At 38.7% G+C, this 21,379-nt stretch overlaps 2 protein-coding genes across 2 annotated transcripts; one reads left to right on the top strand and one right to left on the bottom strand.

Annotated features, from left to right (window-relative positions):
* Positions 1–5,998: 5,998 nt before the first annotated feature.
* Positions 5,999–10,359, bottom strand: LOC105439596. Its single transcript, XM_011668768.2, has 2 exons — positions 9,843–10,359; positions 5,999–8,526 (listed from the first exon to the last, which is right to left on the bottom strand). The coding sequence occupies exon 2, from the start codon at positions 8,506–8,508 to the stop codon at positions 6,694–6,696; it is 1,815 nt and encodes a 604-aa protein (XP_011667070.1). The 5' UTR covers positions 8,509–8,526; positions 9,843–10,359; the 3' UTR covers positions 5,999–6,693.
* A 5,832-nt stretch (positions 10,360–16,191) lies between these two features.
* Positions 16,192–20,070, top strand: LOC105445817. Its single transcript, XM_030990889.1, has 3 exons — positions 16,192–16,774; positions 17,315–17,511; positions 18,205–20,070. Exons 1-3 carry the CDS (start codon positions 16,192–16,194, stop codon positions 20,068–20,070), a joined length of 2,646 nt encoding a protein of 881 aa, XP_030846749.1.
* The last annotated feature ends 1,309 nt before the right edge of the window (positions 20,071–21,379 follow it).

Raw genomic sequence — 21,379 nt, 5'->3', positions numbered from 1 at the left:
TTTTGACGAGTGCTCGCTCTTGTTCACATGCAAAATGCTCTGCCAATAATCGTGATAATATATATTTTTTAAGCGCACTTTTAGTGAGACTCTGATCGTTATTAAAAAAAAAGATAATCTCTCTAAATTCTCTGTGTATGAATCCTACTTTTACTCCCCCCCCCCCCCCATCCCCGGCCGAGGGGCCCCTAGCTAGGCCCTTGATCCCCCCTTCCCCCTTTCCCCGAATATTTGTTCGTACCTGCCGACCTATTGCCTTATGAATTATTCATGAATAAGGCAGTAGACGAACAATACGCAAGCGCGTGGACTTCAAACCCTCCCTGATCGCTGCTGTTCAACATTAGGCAAAAAAAAAATCATTTGGTTGTCCTCGACCGCCCGCTCGTCATTTTCAGTCGCTCGTATTTTTTTAATTAAAAAAAAAAAAAAAAAAAAAAAAAAGAATCTGCCCGCCCGCCCCTACTCCAAAAAAAATCAATCGAGGACAACCAAACAATGTTTTTTGTTGGCCTTAGGGGCGTTCACATCTACAGAAAAAGTGAGATTTAAAATCGATTTGTGCATCGCGATCCAATTTTTTTTTGTGTGTGATCCAATTCGCACTAATTGTTATGCGTGAACAGGTATATTGCGTAGAAAATACTTTTGGTCTTGCTACATTATTTATAAGCATGGGAAGATGACCAGGTGAGATTGCTTTTTGTCTAACATCAATTGGATGTATTTAAGTTACATATTCATCCTTCAAGTGGAATTGATTATACAATGTAGTAATTTTGGCAATTTTTTTTAATTTAACCAGAATGAATTTGACAGAAATTAAGGTGCTCATCCTGACCATGGGTCTACTTGGGTTCACCATATTTGATCAAATATATTAAGGCAGTCTAATATTTGTCATGAAGTATGTCATGTTACTTAGAAATTCCAAGTAACATAGTGGTGGAGGCCTTTAGAATATGTTTGTCTTACAATGGTTTTGTTTTTCAAAAATAAGGTGTACCATTTAAAACATTGGCATGTCAAAAACAATTTTGCATCTAGATAAACGTACATTTGATGCAATGCCATATGAATTTTGTATGTGTAGAGGAGGGAAATGGAAGAAAAGGACTTTTCAATGTGATTTATAACCATTCACTGGTTTTTGTATACCGTAAATTGTAAGTAAATATTGATCGTATAATCTACTTTGGTGTAACTATTGAAAGAAGCCTGTGACATTAAGTGGTTAATTGTGTTTCATGATAATTATCACTTGAATTATCAATTTTCCCTATTTATTGATGTACTGCAGCAGCAGTATTTGATTTTGTCGAAGAATTAATTATCAACTTAGCAAGATTTGTTAATCTACATTTTAAAGTTGTTTGGGTAATATTTGTTTTAAAATACAGAATATATATATATATTATGTTTTTTTATGCATCATATTTTCATATGAAAAAAGATTTTTGTATTTAATTGTCTGTAACTTTTGTATTAAAACTGCTCTTAGTTGTCTAAAGAGGAAAGAAAATACTCTGAAACAGGTTTTTGTCAAATTTACCAATTATTTTGTCGCTGCTACCATTGGTTCCTTCCAAACGTGTTTCTTCCGGTCGAATTACAGGCACTACAGTCAAGAGATGACTTTGAATATTTGTATGTATAAGACTATTTATTGTATAGTATGCAAAGGCATTACTAGTAGTATGTGTCAAACATGTCATGTCATGTTTATGTGCATAGGCATTATTATAATGATCACTATGAACATGCCGGACAAAATGAATTCATATGATCTTTCCAAATTCTTAAATTCCGGCAAAATGTCTTAGAATTACATAGTATACTAAAGATCAGTTGTGCTATGTGATTACAGAAGTCTCTAGTGCCATTTGACAGAGATGTAATAAAGTAATAGCAATCATAAATGAACAATCAACTTTATGATGTCTTGTGTTTGTGTTAGAAAGCTTGATCACTCATTTTGAAAATTGTCTGCAATGATCTTCAATTTTGACGAGCTCATAAAAAGATGAAGGCTATTCCTTGTCACAGATAGGGTCAGATGATTATAAACGGCTGTTAAGAACTGAGTAAGAATTAACGTTGATAATAATATGAGACGTTCCAATAACAGGTATATACATGTATGTGAGTTTTGTAACGTATGTGTTTAGGTGGTGTATGTTAGCATCTTCATGGATGGACGGTTGTACCTTCGGTTAAAAATCTTGTTATCAAATCATTATTGTTTATTTCTGATCAGCCCTTAAGTCACAATCTAGATCAACTGAGTAACCATGGTAACAAGCACAAGTGTGGGACTTCTAAGCGAGAAATATAGAACGAAAGAGAGAGAGAGAGAGAGAGAGAGAGAGAGAAAGAGCTTGAGAAAAAGAGAGTTAGAGATTGGGAGAGAGAAAGAAGTAAGAAAAAAGGAGAGATAGAGAACGAAAGAGAGAGAGAGAGAGTTAGAGATTGGGAGAGAGAAAGAGCCTAAGAAAAAAAAGAGAGATAGAGAACGAAAGAGAGAGAGAGAGAGAGATGGTATGGACGGGGAGATAGAGGATGGACAATTTCTAGAAAGGGTGTACTGCAATAGTGGTATGTTAAAGATATGTAAGAAAATTAATAAAAAGTGAGAGGTATACATAAAAACATATTGAATGTATTTTGTGACACACGAAATAACGATTCTGCCAAGAGCTGCTTGTGAAGTGATGGGTACTTTTATTTAGAAAGAAAACTGACACATGAGAGAGATAAACAACGTGGATTGGAGAAACAGTCCAAATCATAAACAAGAGTTCTTTGAAAATAATATCGCTAGTGACATTCGTTTGTCTCGCAATGTATGGTCACCAAGGGATCTAAAAGATCACGACGTTTCGTGCGCCATGTTGACCATACATTACGAGACAAATGAATGTCACTAGCGATATTATTTTCCATACTACATCCGCAATAAGTAATATATTTAGCAAGAGTTCTTTGTTTTGATAAAAGAATCACATCTGAACCAATCGCATGAAAAAAAACTGTTACATGTATATGTGATAATCTTTCATTAGAAAGCTAGCGTACGAAAGAAGAACATTCCCGAACATGAACAAATGAAAGCAAGCAATGAACTATATTTCCTTGTGTTATAACAATTGGGCTAATTCAAGCAATGTTAATATATTTTTATTAGAAAGGAAAATCATTCGTTTAGGCACTAATTCTTTATACCACCATCACTCCGATTCTTTATTTGCCAAATTATACTCTACCAGCTGATGATATAAGATATTCTACAAATACAGTTTTCATATTCTGCTTACAAAGTTGTACTGTCTTTCTACATGTACTCCATTAGATGTTTAAGGTAGTGTATCCCATTTGCAGCCAACATCGAATTTTGTACAACTTTGCAGGAGTTATGTCACGAATGTCCGATTTTCTACGCAAATTTTTCGAAACGCGGTGCGAAAATTCCTAACGGTCGATATAATTTCATATTAAAGGCAATTACTAGTCCATTCATTTCACGGGGTTTTTAGTTGGTATTATCTCTTGTTTAACATAGGATTCACACAAGTTTATACTTTCAGCCTGCAAAAGGGACACACCACCTTAAAATCTGAATAAAAATATTATTACTTTCCTATAAGACAAACTAAAATAAAACTTTACCCTGAACCAGTGATGTAAATAAAAGTACTTCAGTTCTACATCTTGTATATACATGTATGAGAAATATTAGCATATTAGATCAAACAATAATATATACATATTATAATATAATGAAAGGAAATGCTGAGTTATTATTATCAAGAATAATAATGATAATAATGATTGTAATGATAACGATAATAATCTTAATGATAATAATAATAGCAATAATAATAGTCAAATTTATATAACGTTTATTACAGCACGTACATGCTTTTCTGTATGTATTTTATCTTTTTTATGGATTTGTAAATTTAATTGTATACATTTTATATATTATCAGATCAAACAATTGAAATCAAATACTAATATACACAAATCCCACCATAACTAGGCTATGCTATAACTATCAAACGGGTATTAATATATTTCATGTAGCAGTATGTACATTACAATAAAAGCTGTCTTTATTTTACAGACAACATTTTACACTATAACAGATAATAGTTTGGGCTGAACATATGACACACCATAACAAAACCTTTATTTGAAACGGGTGGTTATGTCAGACCGTCTCCTTGAATGGATCTTTGTAATAAATCTGCCTTATTTTAACCAGGCAAGCAACTAATCAAATAATTACCGAGTAGTCAGGTAAAACTAACATACAAACAATAAAACAAAGAATATAAATAATACATTCTAGTCTACTTGAATTTACTCCAACATATAAAACTACAATGCAATTTTATACATTGAATATAACACTCAAATATCTTTGATACAATGATATTACGTATTATCTACACTGTGTATACGTATAAAATATTGAAGAACATATGAACTCATGTTGGGGAAAGCGTTATGAGACATCTTTCCCAAATGTAAGCAATTTCACTCGATTAGAGAAACGCTCTAAAAAAACACAAATACCTTATAGTTCAAAATGATATTTTACAATATAGAGATATATATATTTTATGCATGAAGAAATGAAAGTAACGCCGTGTCCTGGGTATCAAAAATCTTGAAACAAACAAACAGTTTAGATTGAATTCACACTTTACCACAAGGGATCTATTTTTCTTATTTTTCTGATAACTCTTAACAGTATATCGGACCAAATCAACCAAGAATAAAAATAGAACGTAATCATTCCTCCGAGCGATCTTACTCCAACATATACATTATTTATATATCTACATTGAAAATCATATGTACAATGATAACACATGATGAGCATTTAACTACCTATTTATTTTATTTATTTATTTATTTATTTCGGTTTAAAAAGACATATAAATATACATGATTCAAAGGTCCAAGGACCAAAACTGTTCATGTTTACAAATTATACCTCATGTATTATTGATTTTAGAGACAGCGTTTTACTCTACAACATATAATAGTTTGGAATGCTCTCAACATCGGGAATGCAAAGCTCCGAAATTTTAAAAGATGATAACATGACATAAAAGACATTGAATGAATGACATTGAATAGAAAACTAAACACCAGTTGTCAAGGTATGTACAAGAAAACGTAACTAAAACCAGAAATAAACCATGATGCATGCTATCTATCCTTCATGAAAATAATCATGATGAAAACTATTGTACACTTTTTTGAATGTGTAGATTACTATATTCAAATTATATTACATGTAATGACAATAACAAAGTTCAAATCACTGACCCAGACTTGTGGTCTATTCACAAATGCTTTCATCAAACATGTGAGTTTGTGTGTATATAATCATTAAATAAGTGTTTACGCTGATTATAGGTGAGATCACACTGCCAAGCAGGCGCGTACGCAGGATTTTTCGAAGGGGGGGGGGGTAAAATTTGATAATCAACGACTCAGCCAGCCGTTGAATAAGCAATAAGCAGGGAGGGGGGTTAGAGCACTTTTTTTGTTTTGTGTGTCCCACAATTAGAAACTTTGGCCAATCGATATTTCGTTTCGTTCGGGGGGGGGGGGGGGGGGGGGGGTAAGGTAAAAACAATTTGAGGGGAGGGGGGTTTCCTCCATAACACACACATAAAACAAAGTTTGAGGGGGTCACCCCCCCCCCCCCCCCCCCCCTGCGTACGCACCTGCTGTCTAGCGAATATTCCAAGAAATTTGACTCCTGGAATTTCTGCCAGTCTAACCACAAACTACCTAAATCATACCACCCAAAATTCCTCCTGAATATTCATATAAATTTGTGAGAAATCAGATTCCTGCCATAATCATTCCGGGCCCTGTAACATAACTAATTATCGTCTCCTAAAAAAGGATTGTATCTCCTCCAATCAAACGTATTTTGGCTAAACAATGAATCTTAAATAACAGTATTTATGTTACTGATAAATGCAATCCATGGTGAGATAAAATCGACTACAGCAAGACACAATACATTTTTACATTTGATTTTCAGTATATTTTTCATGCTAAATTCAGGGCCTTTTGCCAGTCTGACCTCAAATTTTGGGAAGAAGTTTTTCATGTTAATTAATAAAAGAGTGAATCCGGGACGCGCGCGGTTCGTTGATACTAAACGGGTAGATTTAACCTGTAATGTAAACCTATAATGGATAGTCCGCGAATATCCCTACTTTTTCTGAGATATTTTAAAATATGACCTTCCACATTTTGTATATCTATTTGAATGATTATCTGCACTGTTCTCCATATCGGGATTGTCCTCTACGTATTGAGCCAGGATTTAGGGACTAAAACTCTGCCAAGATATGTTGTTGTCCACGGTACCCTCGGAATAGAATAATTATGTTCGCAATGTAATCAAATAAATGACTCGATAAAACTATTTCATTCACCCGTTACGAATAATTGAAAAGTTTGAATGAGGCGGATATAGAACGGGAACATGAAGAAAGAATTATTGCTGACTGAATAATTTTACGAATCAACGTTCCCTTCAAACATTTTTCTTCAATTCATTGGGAGTTTTATGAGGTTAGGTAAATGATGAAATACATGTAGTATTCTTCCACCAAAGTAGTGATCAAAAATCAAATGTAAAGACTGTTTATGATTAGTTTAGAGGCTGAATAGCTTTCTGAATACGAGAATATTGTCTCTATCGCAAGCAATCATCTTCCCGGATGACGTCATCATCACTCGAGAATAAATAAGGTGATTCCTCAAGTCAAATCCCTTCTCCGCCCTTGTTGACAGAGGGAATGATGCTACTCTTCTCTTCTTCATAGCACCCTCACTCATCACCTGATCAATCACACATGTTTTGAATCCCTCGTCTGATGTCATGACGTAGAGGTCCTCAGTATTAGGATCAACGCAGACATTCAGGGTGACATCATTGTGGGGGATTTCCCTTTGAGCACCCTCTCTGTCAATGATGAGCGCTCTGCGATCTGGTGGTGAGGGTCGAGCGATGAAGTGACCTGATGAAAGCATATCACACATCCTTATCTTCTCTTTACACGTGATGGTACTCTTACCATCAGCTGGGTCGATGACGTATATCTTAGACTGACTCACCTCAGCAGCGATGATCATCCCATCCTTGTCAGCTGCAACATTCACCTGTGTGACATTACCCGTCGTGTTTCTTGGTATTGTGACGTCAGTAATGAGCTTCCACTGTCTGCCATACACACTGATGCATCCATTCAAACTGTCTCCTGTACTACCTCTGTACGCTCTACCGCATACTACCTTGTCATCATTCAGTACTGCACAGGACATAACCCATGATGTATCACCACCGTTTATCACCCTCTGAATATGTTTAGTGTTCAAATTCAACATGTATGTATGCAAACTACCTGCTAGTCTATCTGTAATGATAATATTGCATCCATCCATGCATCCTACAATGATCGGGTATGTGATTTCATTTGTCACATTGATTGTATCAATGAGCTTCCACTCGCCATCATACCCATCAATCCTCCCATCATACTTCATCTCCCTCCCAGCACCCTTCACAAACCTCACACCTGATACAACACGATTCATTTCTTTCACCTCATCCTCATTCAGTGGCTTTTTTAGTGTATCACTAACTGATGTATTCACACGATGCCCGTCTTTGACAATGTTTTGATCGTCTTCGAGTACCGAGTCAAGTGTCTGGCTTGCATTCTCTGTGCTTTTCGTGTCATCTTGCCATGATTTCTCCAACTCGCCAACCTTTCTCTTGATCTCTTGAGCGATGGTCTGAATGTCAGCATGAAGTTCGCATTGTTTATTTTGTATTGGTTCTTGTCTTTTATCTGCATTTGTGTTGTTTTCATCATGTCGCTTCTTTCTCTCCTCATCGTTCTCTCGAATCTTATCCTGCATCTTTTGAATCTCTTCTTGGAGTTTTTGGTTTTTCCCATCAATCTCCTGGTCGATTTTAGCAGTATCCTCCTGTTCCCTGACTTTGTCGCTTGCAATCGCCTTTTCGATTACGGAATCAACCTTTTCTTTGATACTCTGCAGATGTTCGTCGGCGGATTGTCTACACTCACGAATGTGCTTTCCATGGACTCGACATAACTCTAACTTCTCCATCGCCTTTTTCTTCAGAATGTTGAGCTTAGCTTTAATTTCCATGATTGCGTCCTCTAAATCCTGTCGCACGCAAGGCTTTTCATGGTGATCTATCACAGCGCATGAAACACATAAACCCACGCAATGTGTTTTACAGTACATATCGATATGTTTATCGTGTTTTTCACAGTACAGATAAGGCATACCCTTTCTTGCTATTCCTAAGCACTCCATTTTAGAGGCGCAGTCATGGCAGAGCTTCTTCTTCTCCTTCACATAGAAAGTAAGATCTGCATTCGCCTCACAGTCGTCTCCTTCACAGACGCCCTCTACAGAGCTCAATTCAGAAGCCATGCTGATCAGAGTATTGACCTGCATAATACAAGAAGATGGACATTCATGCACACAGAGAAGGGAAGACAGGCAGACAGGAGAGGAGAATAAGCAGACACAAAAAGAAAAAAAGGAATGTGAGAAGAGAGAAGAGAGGGGGAATTTATAAAAGAAAGACGAAGTATGTGAGAGACAGAAGAGAGAGAGAAAGAGAGAGAGAGAGAGAGGAAGAGAAAAAAGGAAGAAGAAAGGTGGAAATAGCGGTGGGAGACAGAATAAATTGAAAGGGAAGACACAAAATTAATGGTGTTTGATAAATAATCGCGCCTTATCTACGCTTATCGTCATCATCGCCGTCATAATCATCATGAGAGAAAGAGACAGAGAAAAATAGAAAGAAAGAGAAAAGAGAGAGAAAGTACAGGTAGTAAAAAAGAGAGAGAATAAGAGAGAGAGAGAGAGAGAAATTAGGAAAGAGAGAGGGTGGAGGATCTCTTCTATATATTATAGATATATCGACTGCTATGAGAGGCATCGCTGTTTCTATAGGGACAAGTTGACGTAACATCCTGATATGACCCCGAGGCGCGCCGCCCGTTCCTGAGAGCCAGTATAGAAACAGCTATGCTTCGAATATTAAAGCGGTCGATATATCTTTTATATACCAAATTCACAAACAAATCTACAAGTACTTCTTAATTTATCTTTTTCTTGATTAAAGACTGGTTAAACATCACAGAAAATCACAAAGACACTGTATGTAAATCTTCGCTGGAGAGTTGCTCGCACAAATAATAATAATAAGCGCTTTACAAATATATCATTATCCCGGTCAAAGAAACTGTTTACACGTTGACCAATGGGGATCTCAGCAAATTTTATTAATGCGGCCCGTCACCCGGGGCAACGAGCATCTTTTAAAAAACTATTGACCGGTAGGCGGGCATGCAGGCATCTTAACAAAAAAACTGTTGACCGGTAGGAGGGCATGGATAAAATCACGACTCCAATTTAGACCAATCAGATGACGAGATTTATTCAATATACTAAATAGAGGTCTATAATACTTTCTTTTGAACGCTTAATAAAAGAAAACAATATGATTATACATGCTTCATTCAGCTTTATGCACATCAGAAGGTTTGATGACTTTCTTAAAGTTCTTCTGTTTGGTTCACCACTTACTCTCAATACATACACCCCGTACTACATAGTCTTGACTAGCAATAACCATTCGTTTCTTCTCTGACATTTTTATCGTACTTCCGTGTTTAAAATTCCCCATTATTCATATTCCATCAAAGCAACACACAATATATTTCACCCAGTATTCACGTATCAGCTGCTTTTCTGACCTGTGTGATGTAAATTCCCAGAGAAAGCTGACCACGTGACACTTTTCCGATAATTAAAACGTTGTCCGAAGAAGAACAAGTGCGTCAGATGCAATGAAAATGGCGTCTGGTCCAACTTCAAACTACTGCGCATTTTGGCATTCATGCATTGGTATGCATAAATACAATTTCAATAGCAACTTACATGCATGCACGCATACAGTGCAGAAGTATAGCAGGCAAGAAGGAACAAATTATGACAATTGATAGGCACCGGTGCACTTCATGAATAAAATGATATGAATGTGAATAACAACAAGCTTACATTGGGACCCTGGTTCATAACACGTATTATGAGTGACAGGGTAAGAATATCAGATATAAGTTACTGAAGTCATTGCATTATGATTGGCAGGGAAGAAATTTGTTCCATCAGTTTGGCACTTGGTATTGATAACAAGTTTGATGAAAACTGGGCCCAGATTCCGCCCAGAGGACTGTATTTCTGAGAAAGAAATTTGTGAATCTTAGTATATTATCGCTGTGTGATGATACCATTGCCATTTTGTTATATTGCTTTTGTATTTTGATGTTTTTATTATGATGTAAATATCTGATAACTTTGTAGACCAGACAACATTAGCCTTGAGCTGCATATTATGGTGCTGTTTCCTATTAAACCAATTCAATTCAATTAGCATTAATTAATTAGACCATCTGACTCTTTGACAAACATGTTTTCAGTCCGACAGTAGCCGTCGGGTTCAGCCTCCGAGCCCCCCAAATAGACCCCAAAGTCGACTCGATTTGACACCTATCTAGCCCATGACCAAACATTTGTCAGTAGGAAGTTGTGTGACTGGACATTATACAAAACACATTAAACTGACAACAATTTCCGTGGGGATGAGGTGTCAGACGGCCACTTCCTTCTACTTCTATGGTAATACTCATCAACGCCTGTTCAGCATCTAGATGAGGGTCAAGCATAGAGTTGTTATATACATCTATATGCGGTACAGTTCCTGAAAAGGGAACTAAATTGTTTCAAGAGCCACCTTGAACTGCTCCAAAGACTTCAACGATGATTTGAAGTAGCTGTCCCAATCCTTCAGTGTCCTGGGGGAAATAACTAAATTTGTAAGTGTCCATTGAAGAGCCTATAGTCTCATATATCGTTGTTGTTGACTCCTCCTTGTAGTTCGCTCCCTCGGTTTGATGTAATCCGGTATTGGTATCGAAATTTTGTTATTTGCTATCTTGTAGAACATTGACAAACGTGCCTGCTTTCTTCTTTCTTCAAGAGTTGGGAGATTAAGTTGTTCTCGCGTGGATGTTACACTGGCATCACGCTGGTAGTTTCCACAAATGAAACGAAGTGCACGTCTTTGGATCTTCTCTAGTTGGTCTATCTGATTTCGCTTGTTGGGGTCTCATGCATACTACCGAAGCATACTCTAGCTGGGACCGTACGAGAGAGATGTATGCCATTTTTTTTCACTTCTAAGGAGTAGGGATTGGGGTAAAAAGTGTATATGTCTAATCTATGCCTACATCACGGGCACCACAGACAAATACAGTAGTAGTATATAGGGGGTGTCAGACAGAAAAATCCCGACTCATCTTTAATGAATTACATTTTAGAAATCCAGATAATTCATTTTCGTCGGTGACAGACAGGCTACGAATGATCCGGATAACTATTATCTAGATTAACTAGAAATATCGCAATCTGTATTGCCGCGCAATGCGAATGTATCCCCCGGCAGTGGCAGCGATTTTGTGTTATCCTTATGTGGAAGGAGGGACAAAGATTCCCTCTCCTCTTTGTGAAACAAAAGGATGACGTAGAGATTGCCGCAAGTGGCTCAGACTATTGTCAAGACTAGGAGCAGCATCACCAAAACAATAGGTGTGTAGATCAGATTATGTTGCATATTTATAGAAAATTTGAAAGAAATGTGATTTGCATAGCGACACAAGATATTCCTTTAAATATGACCTTTGACCCTATAAGAGATGGAATACTGGGGGGTAGCAGCACCAAATTTGTGGAGGTCTAGAGTAAACTATAATGAACCTTAATACAAGCAGCATCACTAAAATCTATAGGCTTGTAGATTATACCAAGATACACCTTTGTTCAAAATTTGAACAAAATCCCTTTAGAAATGTGGCCTATAGAGCGCACACAAACAAAAATATGGCCTTGTACCCTATAGAAGGCGGAACACTGGGGGCAGCATCACCAAAAGTTATGGGTATGTAGATTATACCAGGATACACCTCCATACAAAATTTGAAAGAAATCCGTCAAGAAATGTGGCAGTTAGAGCGCACACTAGAGTGCACACAAGACATCTATCAAAATATGACCTTTGACCCTATAAAAGACGGAACATTGGAGGCAGCATCACTTAAATCTATAGGCTTGTAGATTATACCAAGATACACCTTCGTTCAAAATTTGAACAAAATCCCTTTAAAAATGTGGCCTATAGAGCGCACACAAACCATCCACAGAAATATGGCCTTGTACCCTATAGAAGACGGAACACTGGGGGCAGCATCACCAAAAGTTATAGGTATGTAGATTATACCAGGATACACCTCCATACAAAATTTGAAAGAAATCCATCAAGAAATGTGGCAGTGAGAGCGCACACAAGAATATGACGCGGCGGCGGCGTAACGCTGCTGAATCCAAAGTACCCCACCGGCATACTGCCGGGGGGCGAATTTTTTTTCCGTACTCGAGAGAGCAAAAATCCCATGTGCGCATGCGCGTGGACTTATGATTTCTCTGCTACTTCCCATACGAAATGTACATGTATTCGCATGTACTGTGCACGATTCGCGTTCTACGAGTAAACGATGGCATAGTAGTCTTCAAACACAGACTCTGATTTGCCAGTTTGACAAATCAATATGCGTATGTGTCGCGATGTGCTTATTCAAGTCTGTGTAGTTGTATGATTCAGACCCAGTAGTGCATATGGAAATACATTGCAAGTTGTATAGAATGGTATAGTAGTCTGCAAGCACAGACGCTAATCTGACAGTTTGACAACATACTAGTAGTGTGCTGAGAAGTACTTTATTCAAGTCGCCACAATAGGCCTATATTATTCTGTCAAACTGTCAAAGGAGAGTCTGTGCTTGCATACTACTATGCCACTCTATAAGTTGAGGTGCATTTCCAATACACGCACCAGTAGGGTCTGAATCATAAAACTACTCAGACTTGAATAACACTATTTTGTCAAACTGTCAGATTAGCGTCTGTGCTTGCAGACTACTATGCCACTCTGCAAGTTGAGATGCCTTTCCAATACACGCACCAGTAGGGTCTGAATCATAAAACTACACATATTTGAATATAAAGCACTACTCAAGACACTATGTTGTCAAACTGTCCGATTAGCGTCTGTGCTTGCAGACTACTATACCATGCTATTCAATTTGGGATGCATTTCTGTAAGCACTAAAATGTCTGAATCATACAACTACTCAGACTTGAATACTAGTACTATTGCTACGCACGATATATGCGTAATTGTTTTGTCAAACTGGCAAATCAGAGTCTGTGTTTGAAGACTACTATGCCATCGTTTACTCGTAGAACGCGAATCGTGCACAGTACATGCGAATACATGTACATTTCGTATGGGAAGTAGCAGAGAAATCACAAGTCCACGCGCATGCGCACATGGGGTATTTGCCCTCTCGAGTACGGAAAAAAAATTCGCTGCCGGGGGATACAATGATGGGCCAGTGTGCATGCGCCGTTTAGGTAGATAAGCATTGTGACATCACACGTTCAAACACAAGTAATGCGTAATTAACGCGTCACATTAAATGCGCGCTAATAATTGTTCGCATGTTCTTAGTAACATTCTGTCGAAAAATACTGCTTCATTTTCATTAGTTTAAGTATGTGCAAAAAACATGTTATGAGTTCAATATTAATTTTATTTTCCTCTTTTTTGTCTTATATCAATTTTTTAAATTGATATCAAGAATACTTTCAGTAATTCATTAATTCAGATAAAAAATTTACTGGTGCCAGTAAATTTCTTTTTCAATTGCTTCCATTAATTTTGTCATTAATTATCGTTTTAATTAATATTATCGTTTTGTTTGTTTTTATTATTATTATTATCATCATCAATATCGTTATTGTCATTATCATCATTTTTCTCACTATTGTAGATAGTAGATAGTGTTATTTTGTATGGATCAATTATATTTGTATTGTATATTTCACAGTGTTAAATTGACAAATTCAAACTGATTGTAAACTTCTCCAATACCCCAATGTGCGTGACATGAGAATAATTTGTGATTGTGATTGTCATTGTCATTGATATCGCGTTAAAAACCATGTGCCAGCCAGTCAAACGTTAACCTTACACTGACCTTTAAAGGGTTTATTTCAGACAGAAAAATCCCTAAAAATCCCTTCAAGGGAGAAATTAAAAAGATTTTTAAAGGGTTTATTTAAGGGAAAATTGATGACAGACAGCCCATCAAGTGGATAACTAATTATTTTCCGGGTTGTTGGCCTCTGTCTGACACCGCCTTAAATGGGAACCACCCACGTCACCGGCCGGTTGCAAAAGTGTAATGCGCGCTAATATAGATTGCGTAAAAATTATTGTTACGCAACAAATCTCTGCGCATAGTCTCATTTCATTAGTTTACATGACATAAACAAAGTTAAAGTAAACAAAGGTTAATTACGGACGAATCAGGCACTATCACACACGTACACTCGATGGACAAGCAACAAGAGTCGTCACCCAACGGTAAGGTGAGAATTGTTCTTAATATTATTGTCTAGATTGTTATGATTTCTTGGGTTTATGATTAGGACAAGTGATGTTTTATACAGGTATTGAAGAACATTAGATCAAGATCTAGGCCTAGATCAAGAACAAAATAGATCTATAACAATCTGTCGTGCATGATGATATTGATAAGGGTTATGGTGGTGTGACCAAAGTTCGCGTGTGACCTAAGTTCTCTATTTCAAAAAATCAGGAAGATTTCGACAATCTGATATCACCAATGGAAAGAGGAACATGAAATTACCCAGAGATGAAATTTTCTTTGGAATTTGGTACGAAATTGTGAAAATATTGACAAAAGATCGGCAAATTTTACAATCATTTGCCTCCGTTCCGAAAAATTATCAATTTACTGATAAGGCCTTAAGGGTCTGAAAATTTTCAGTTTTCAATTTGAGTTCCTCAAAATCGTGAGTAAAAGTAGTACAAACGGATTGTATGATATCTTGCCTTGCAAATTATGATAGAACTTATTTTTGATGGATCACTTTTGTTGATAAATCAACTGTAGACCTAAACCCCAGTGCGTGAAGTTAGGTCTCGTTGTTTTTATGACTTTTTTTAGATGCAGCGCGCACGCACGATTGGACAACAAATTTTTAGATCGCAATATCTCCGAAACCCGTCGACGATAAATTTTCTAGTTGAACCAGTCTGTAGTAAAAAAAACTTTGCCGTCTATTTGTTTAGAATATGAGAAATCATAGATCGAATATCAGAGTTTGTAATGTGTTCTTAAATGTCCCCGAACTTTGGTTACCCCTTCATTTTATAAGAGGACATTTTTTTTTTTTTTTTTTTTTTTTTTTTGGGGGGGGGGGGGGTGTCCAAAAATTTGAAAATTTGGCCGATCGATATTTCGTTTCGTTGGGGGGAGGGGTAAGGTCAGCTTTTTGTCACCCATTACCACAATTATTTTCAATTTTTTTCCTTTAAAAAAAAAAAAAAGGGGGGGGGGTTTCCTCCAAAACACACACACACACACAAGCTAAAGGGGGGTTCAGACCCCCCCCCCCCCGCCTCGCTCCTCCCCCTCCCCCCCCCCCCCCCCCCCTGCGTACGCGCCTGGTGTCCGCACACTCAAGCCCGACCTCATCATATTGTATGTTCGGAGCCAGAAGTCTTTATTCCTTTAACTGTTACATGTACTTTAACGCAGGCTTAATGCCCTTGTGGCTCTGATCATATAATTATGCTTGTATTAAAAACTATCGTTTTGGAAATTAATACAGCTCAGTCTTCGATCTGGATGTCATCGGGAGTGAGGTCCTCAACAGTGACACTACCTAGTACCTTATCATCAGGGGTTTCTGGTACCCAAGACTCCATCCTATTTCCTGGATGCGAACGAGTTGGGGACCAAGACTGTTTACCAACTAGTACAAGATCCGACCAAGGTTTCCCTGACCAGGAAAAAGAAGAAGAGTTCGTCTCACAAGCATTGCCCAAAGGATTCCTTGATCAAGAAAAGGACAAAACTAGGCGGGATATCAATTAACCTTTGCGGTTGCGACGCGACAATGGTTCAACCGTCCAGGATAGACTGCATTAAAACCAAAGTATTGGGTATTGGTGAACAGCCACTAAAGACGCCTGTTAAAGACCACAAGAATTCTGCTGCATATAAGAGCTCATACGAGATTGAACTAGAGCAAAGATCTGGTCCATGTATGCCTACTGGAAAAGGTATCGGATGCTTGATTACGAATGAACCAAACGCTCCAGAAAAGGTAGGGTCAATATCAAATGAAGAAATGGCTGGTCAACTTATAGATCACTCAAGGCAACGGTTGGAGAAGACCCTCGGCCAGACAGACCAGACGATTGAGGAAAGCCGTCGTTGTGATAAAGGAGATGTAAAGAACGCGACGTTGTTTGAGAGCGGCGACCAAAATAAAGATGGCGAGAATCAGACTTCAGATGACGGTCACCAAACGAAGGATAATCCTGCATTGCGGAGACGACATCGTGACAGTCCGACTGATGCGATTGATGAAAATGGCGCCAAGCAAACGACGGAGCCGTCACGCAGCACTATCGGTCGTGTCATCATGATAGACGGCATCAAGTTTGTAGCTGTAACTTGTCTCCAACCGCCCAAAGGTAAGGAGGAATTTTGGGTGTTGACAGAAAAAAAATCGCTAAAATGTATACTCCGCTGGTTTATCTATTATAACCCTCTACAGCTATACAGCTATACAGTCTCCAATGTTCTATGTTTCCTATTTGAGCCGCTATCAGATTTAGTTCCCTCTTATCTCTATTAATGTTATCCTTCCAACGATCAAGTTCTCGGCCTGCCTCTTCCTCCGCTTCCTTCCACTGCTCGCGTCATAATGTCCTTTGCTTGTTTTCCTTAATCAGCCCTCTCCAAGTGTCCAAACTATCTCAATCCCATCTCCCCATCTTCAGCAGAATGTTAGCTACCTTCTGTTCTTTTCTTATTTCCTCGTTTCTTTTCCTGTCTCATAATGTTAGCCCGATAGTATCCTTTGTAACACCCACAATTTCTGTCTCCTATGCAAATTCTAATCAGTCGTATTCCTGCATGTACGTACTAAGAGCTAGAGCATTTAAGGTGGTGGCAGATTTGGAACCATATACATTTTTTAAGACGTACGGTTGTCTACGTTTTCTTCCCAGGGCATTGCAGAACTTGCAACGGGTTTGGTTCATTGCTCTACTTCTCTGCTCGATCCTGCTACACCCTGGAAGCAGCTGAAAAATTCTGCTCCGTGCAGTGCGCCAGGACGTTCATCAACGAGACACGGTCCCGTCTGACACCTTCTCGCCAACCGTCTGGGGATGTGGGTAGCAACGTGTCTGTTCCGAGATCAGATGTAAGTCATGATTATCAAGTTTACTAAAATAATGAGCACCGGTACCCAAAAGAGGAGAATAAAGCATTGGCTTGCGGGCACGGTTATGCGACATTATTATTATTCCGTGTCAATTTCCTACACTTAATCCAGGACCCAAAACTCTTCGTAACCCTAACCTTCACCATAACCCTAACTTTAAACCTAACTCAACCTAAAACCAAATCGTAACCCTAACCCTTAACCTTGGACGACATAGTGTCCAGAGAAATTTGTCGCATGAGTATAAGTCAGGTCACTTGCGAGCGGTTATGGTACATGTTTTCGAAAGGGGAGGAGGACTGACGCTTCTTGCCCGCATATTAGCTTTCCCGTTTCTAAGCATTCCTAAAGGAACGAAGGAAGGGGCGATTCCTTTTTAACGGGTATTTTGTCATCAAATTGCGTATGGAAATTTATGAATAGTCTTTTATCCTTGTACATGTACTTCGCTGCCTTGGATATGAAGATATTGGGCATCTCGCTGCCTGAAAAATTAGTATTTTCACAATTAAAAATGTTCGTTATTGTGGATTGATGAACCTCTTATCAATCTGTTTTGGAGTCGCTATTGGTTACAGTTATTGTCAGACATGTTTTTGCATCTGTATCCCGTGATGTTGCATTAGAAGGCCTGAAACATACTTTGAATTATCATCTCTGTATAAATTGCAGGTCCGAAAAAACCAACGAGGTCATAAAGATGCTGGTGACGTTATAGAAGCAAGAAATGCAAAGGGGAGAAACATCATCAAATCTAAACGTGTATCCCGCAATGTCGAGACGCTCAAAAACATTTACGTTGATAGTTTGGTCACCAGCACGATTGACAGGTCAAGAAATCACAGGAAAGAGGCACATAAACGTGACCCCAAGAGAGGGGGCACAGATGGAAGTCTGACTCCACCTCTTCCTGGACAGCTCGCCAAGACTGATCGTAAGATTATATCGAGATCAGAAACGTCAGTTGTGGAAAGAACTGTAAAAATTGATGACAGAGAACTTATGTCGACGACTTCTGACACGAAAATGTTGAACCCGGTATGTCAACGAGAAGAGATGAAAAGCGCTCCGAAGGAAAGGTTCAAAGGACCGAAGAAGATTCTTCAAGAAACCCGGTTGAGTGAACGAGGAGAGTCTTCTACGTCTCCAAAAATCGATGGGAAGAAAAAAGAGAGAGAGGATTTTGTAAAAGGACAGAGGAAAAAACTCAGCTTTACGCCGATATCGTCATCGGTTTGGAAACGAAATGATCTTAGCAGTATGGTCCGTACGATTGGAAGTAATGGGAGACAGGGTGAAAAATCTCAAAGTATACCATCTTCAAGAGGGAAGTCAGCCATCGAAAGTTGCAAATTGCAGCAAGGTCACTTACATAGAGGACCGACTAAAATGTCAGACGAAAAAGAATCAAGAGCTACATCTCATGACTCAAACAAACCTCTTCGTAACTTGACAAAGGGCAGCCTGTCCAGGTCGAAGACGAAACTGTGGAAGAAGTACGGCAGAAAGTTTCAATCACGTTCTTGCGAATTCCATCAGCTGGATACGACGAAGGTATCTCGAGAATGCGACACACCTGAGCCGACTTCACAGGGACTAGTGAGGGCGAACACAAAGGGCGACGCCAAGCGAAGCGTCGATACCGCACTGAGTCTGAACCAGTTTCACGAACGCAGAAGATCACTCTTCAAGACCGTGTTCCCCTTTCAAGATACCCTCGTGTCCAGAGCTGCTCCAGGTCTTAAAAAATCTGTCGAAGATTGCGGTGACGTGTCCACGCCAGCCATTCACACACCAACGCCAGGATCACCCAGCACGAAGTCCTGCGTTTCCAAAATGGGAAGTACAGTAAAGACCAGGCGTGGTCAGTCCGGTTGCAAGACGTCACAGAGGGGTCTGTGCATTGACAAACAAAACGTTGATAGACCAAACTCCAAGTGGGCTAATCTATTTCAATTCATGATTGAAGCAGCGGACCTGGAAGAATTGGAGAGAAAGAAAGAATCAAACGACAGTGATAAGTACAGTGTGGCTAAAAATGCCGTCAAAGATCGGACAGAGACCCCAAGCATGGCACGTCGTGAATCGAGACTGTCGCGTGATACAACGTCAGAGGAAGTGCGAACATTGGACAATCAAAACAGTAAGGAGAAAAGGAAGAAGAAGAAAAAGAAGAAAAAGAAGAAGAAAAGGAAGATCAAGAAGGAGAAAAGTTTACGCCAAAACAATGCTCTAGAATTCGGGATGACCCTAGATTTTGACAAGAAGCGACCTGAAACCCCAACGAGTGGCAGGCGGAAAGGAAAGGATAACAACCGAAAGAGCAAACATGAATCGGATAGCCCTGGTTCCCCTGGAAGCAAAGAAGACCCTGACGCTTGGCCAAAGTGGAAAGGAGACGGTAAGAAAAGGATGAACGTGATGAGCAGCATTGATCTTCTCATTTGGACCATGAAAAACAGGTTCCAACCCAACATTGGAGGGTCTTCCAGTTCTCGAGTAAATGGCAACCTTTCTACGAAGTTTGATTCGTCATAAGCGAAGGACCCATTTCGGAGATCTGAAAACTAAATGGGAAATATTCAGGGTGTCATTTCGAGGACTGACCTGAAAGAGAGCACGCTTCCTAATGACGTCATAAATGAAAGGTCGTACGATGCAGACTGGCCTTCATATAGAACTAAAAGCGACGTCATACAGTTCATATTATTCAGACTGTCACGTTAAAGCAGATATTCATTGATTTTAAAAACTAAATTTATTTTCATTATTGCAAAGTTGAAACTTGGATTCGACAAGGTTATCGAAATTCAATGCTTGGGAACATTCGAAGTAAGGATTATTATAAATTACAAAACGCTTAGATAAAGCCCCGGCATAGCATGCTAAATGTATTCTATTGCCTCACTCTAAACCCCGTGCATGGTTTTATTTTAATGACAAATGCAGCGATACCAAAATAGGGGAATCTGTCGCTAGCAAACAAAATAAGACGCCATTGTATATTCAGCTGCACACATCGGGTTATGCTCGGCGTTTCAAGAGGGAACAAATGCCGTCCTTAATATCATTCCGGGGGGTTTTCAATTTGAAAGTCTGGTTTCTTCGATTGTTAATTAACCCCTATCCTGTGTATTTACAAGCAAAAGATTTTTGTTATCAGAATCGGGTCATATCCCCTTTTGAATGGTTTGACATGCCATTACATTTATATACACTAAACTCATTATAATTTGAAAAATAATAGCTTTGCAATTATGTCCATTCTCTATGGGATCTCGTCTGCTTGGGCAGTGTTGGTCCATATAGTGACGTCATCAAAACATCGTTATTTTTCCGGCGAATCCCTCGTATATCCCAGCTGCGATGGAGGTGGTTGTATTTGTATTTTTATAAATCACCCGATATGTTGACATATTTGTGATCTTCTTTGAATTTCACCTTTAAAAAAAATGAAAGATCATATCAGGCACATAGAGAGTGCAGTGACCCTCACATTTGCGACTTTACTAATGAATGATTTTTTTTTTCTTTCGGCGCACTGATTCGGCAAAGACCCACACATTGTGAGGTTCATGTAAAAAAAAATTAATGGAAACAATGGGCGAGTTCAAGTTCGGTGTTGGTGCTGATCTTTTCACGACACTAACATCAGCTTTCGACACCGAACTTGAAATCAACCAAAGGCATGACCTGCCAAACAGAGATCTATAGATTGGTTGGGTGAATGCATGTCCAGCGAAAGGCCTTAGCGGGTTGAGTTTGGTGATCCGACATTTGCTCCGGCGATATTTACTTCAGCGACATTTTGTTCGGGCGACATTAATTTACTTCTGCGACATTTGTT

Source organism: Strongylocentrotus purpuratus, unplaced genomic scaffold, assembly GCF_000002235.5.
Source record: "Strongylocentrotus purpuratus isolate Spur 01 unplaced genomic scaffold, Spur_5.0 spur5_scaffold_19, whole genome shotgun sequence".
Lineage (NCBI taxonomy): Eukaryota > Metazoa > Echinodermata > Echinoidea > Camarodonta > Strongylocentrotidae > Strongylocentrotus > Strongylocentrotus purpuratus.
The sequence above is the reverse complement of the archived record's forward strand: the minus strand, read 5'-3'. Positions and strand labels throughout refer to the sequence as shown.

Bases quoted from the DNA above. Each gene is read 5' to 3' on its own strand.
- LOC105439596 (XM_011668768.2), bottom strand. From the start codon at position 8,508: ATGGCTTCTGAATTGAGCTCTGTAGAGGGCGTCTGTGAAGGAGACGAC.
- LOC105445817 (XM_030990889.1), top strand. From the start codon at position 16,192: ATGGTTCAACCGTCCAGGATAGACTGCATTAAAACCAAAGTATTGGGT. The intron at 16,775-17,314 runs GTAAGGAGGAAT...TTTTCTTCCCAG, and splicing joins TTGTCTCCAACCGCCCAAAG to GGCATTGCAGAACTTGCAAC. The intron at 17,512-18,204 runs GTAAGTCATGAT...TATAAATTGCAG, and splicing joins TGTCTGTTCCGAGATCAGAT to GTCCGAAAAAACCAACGAGG.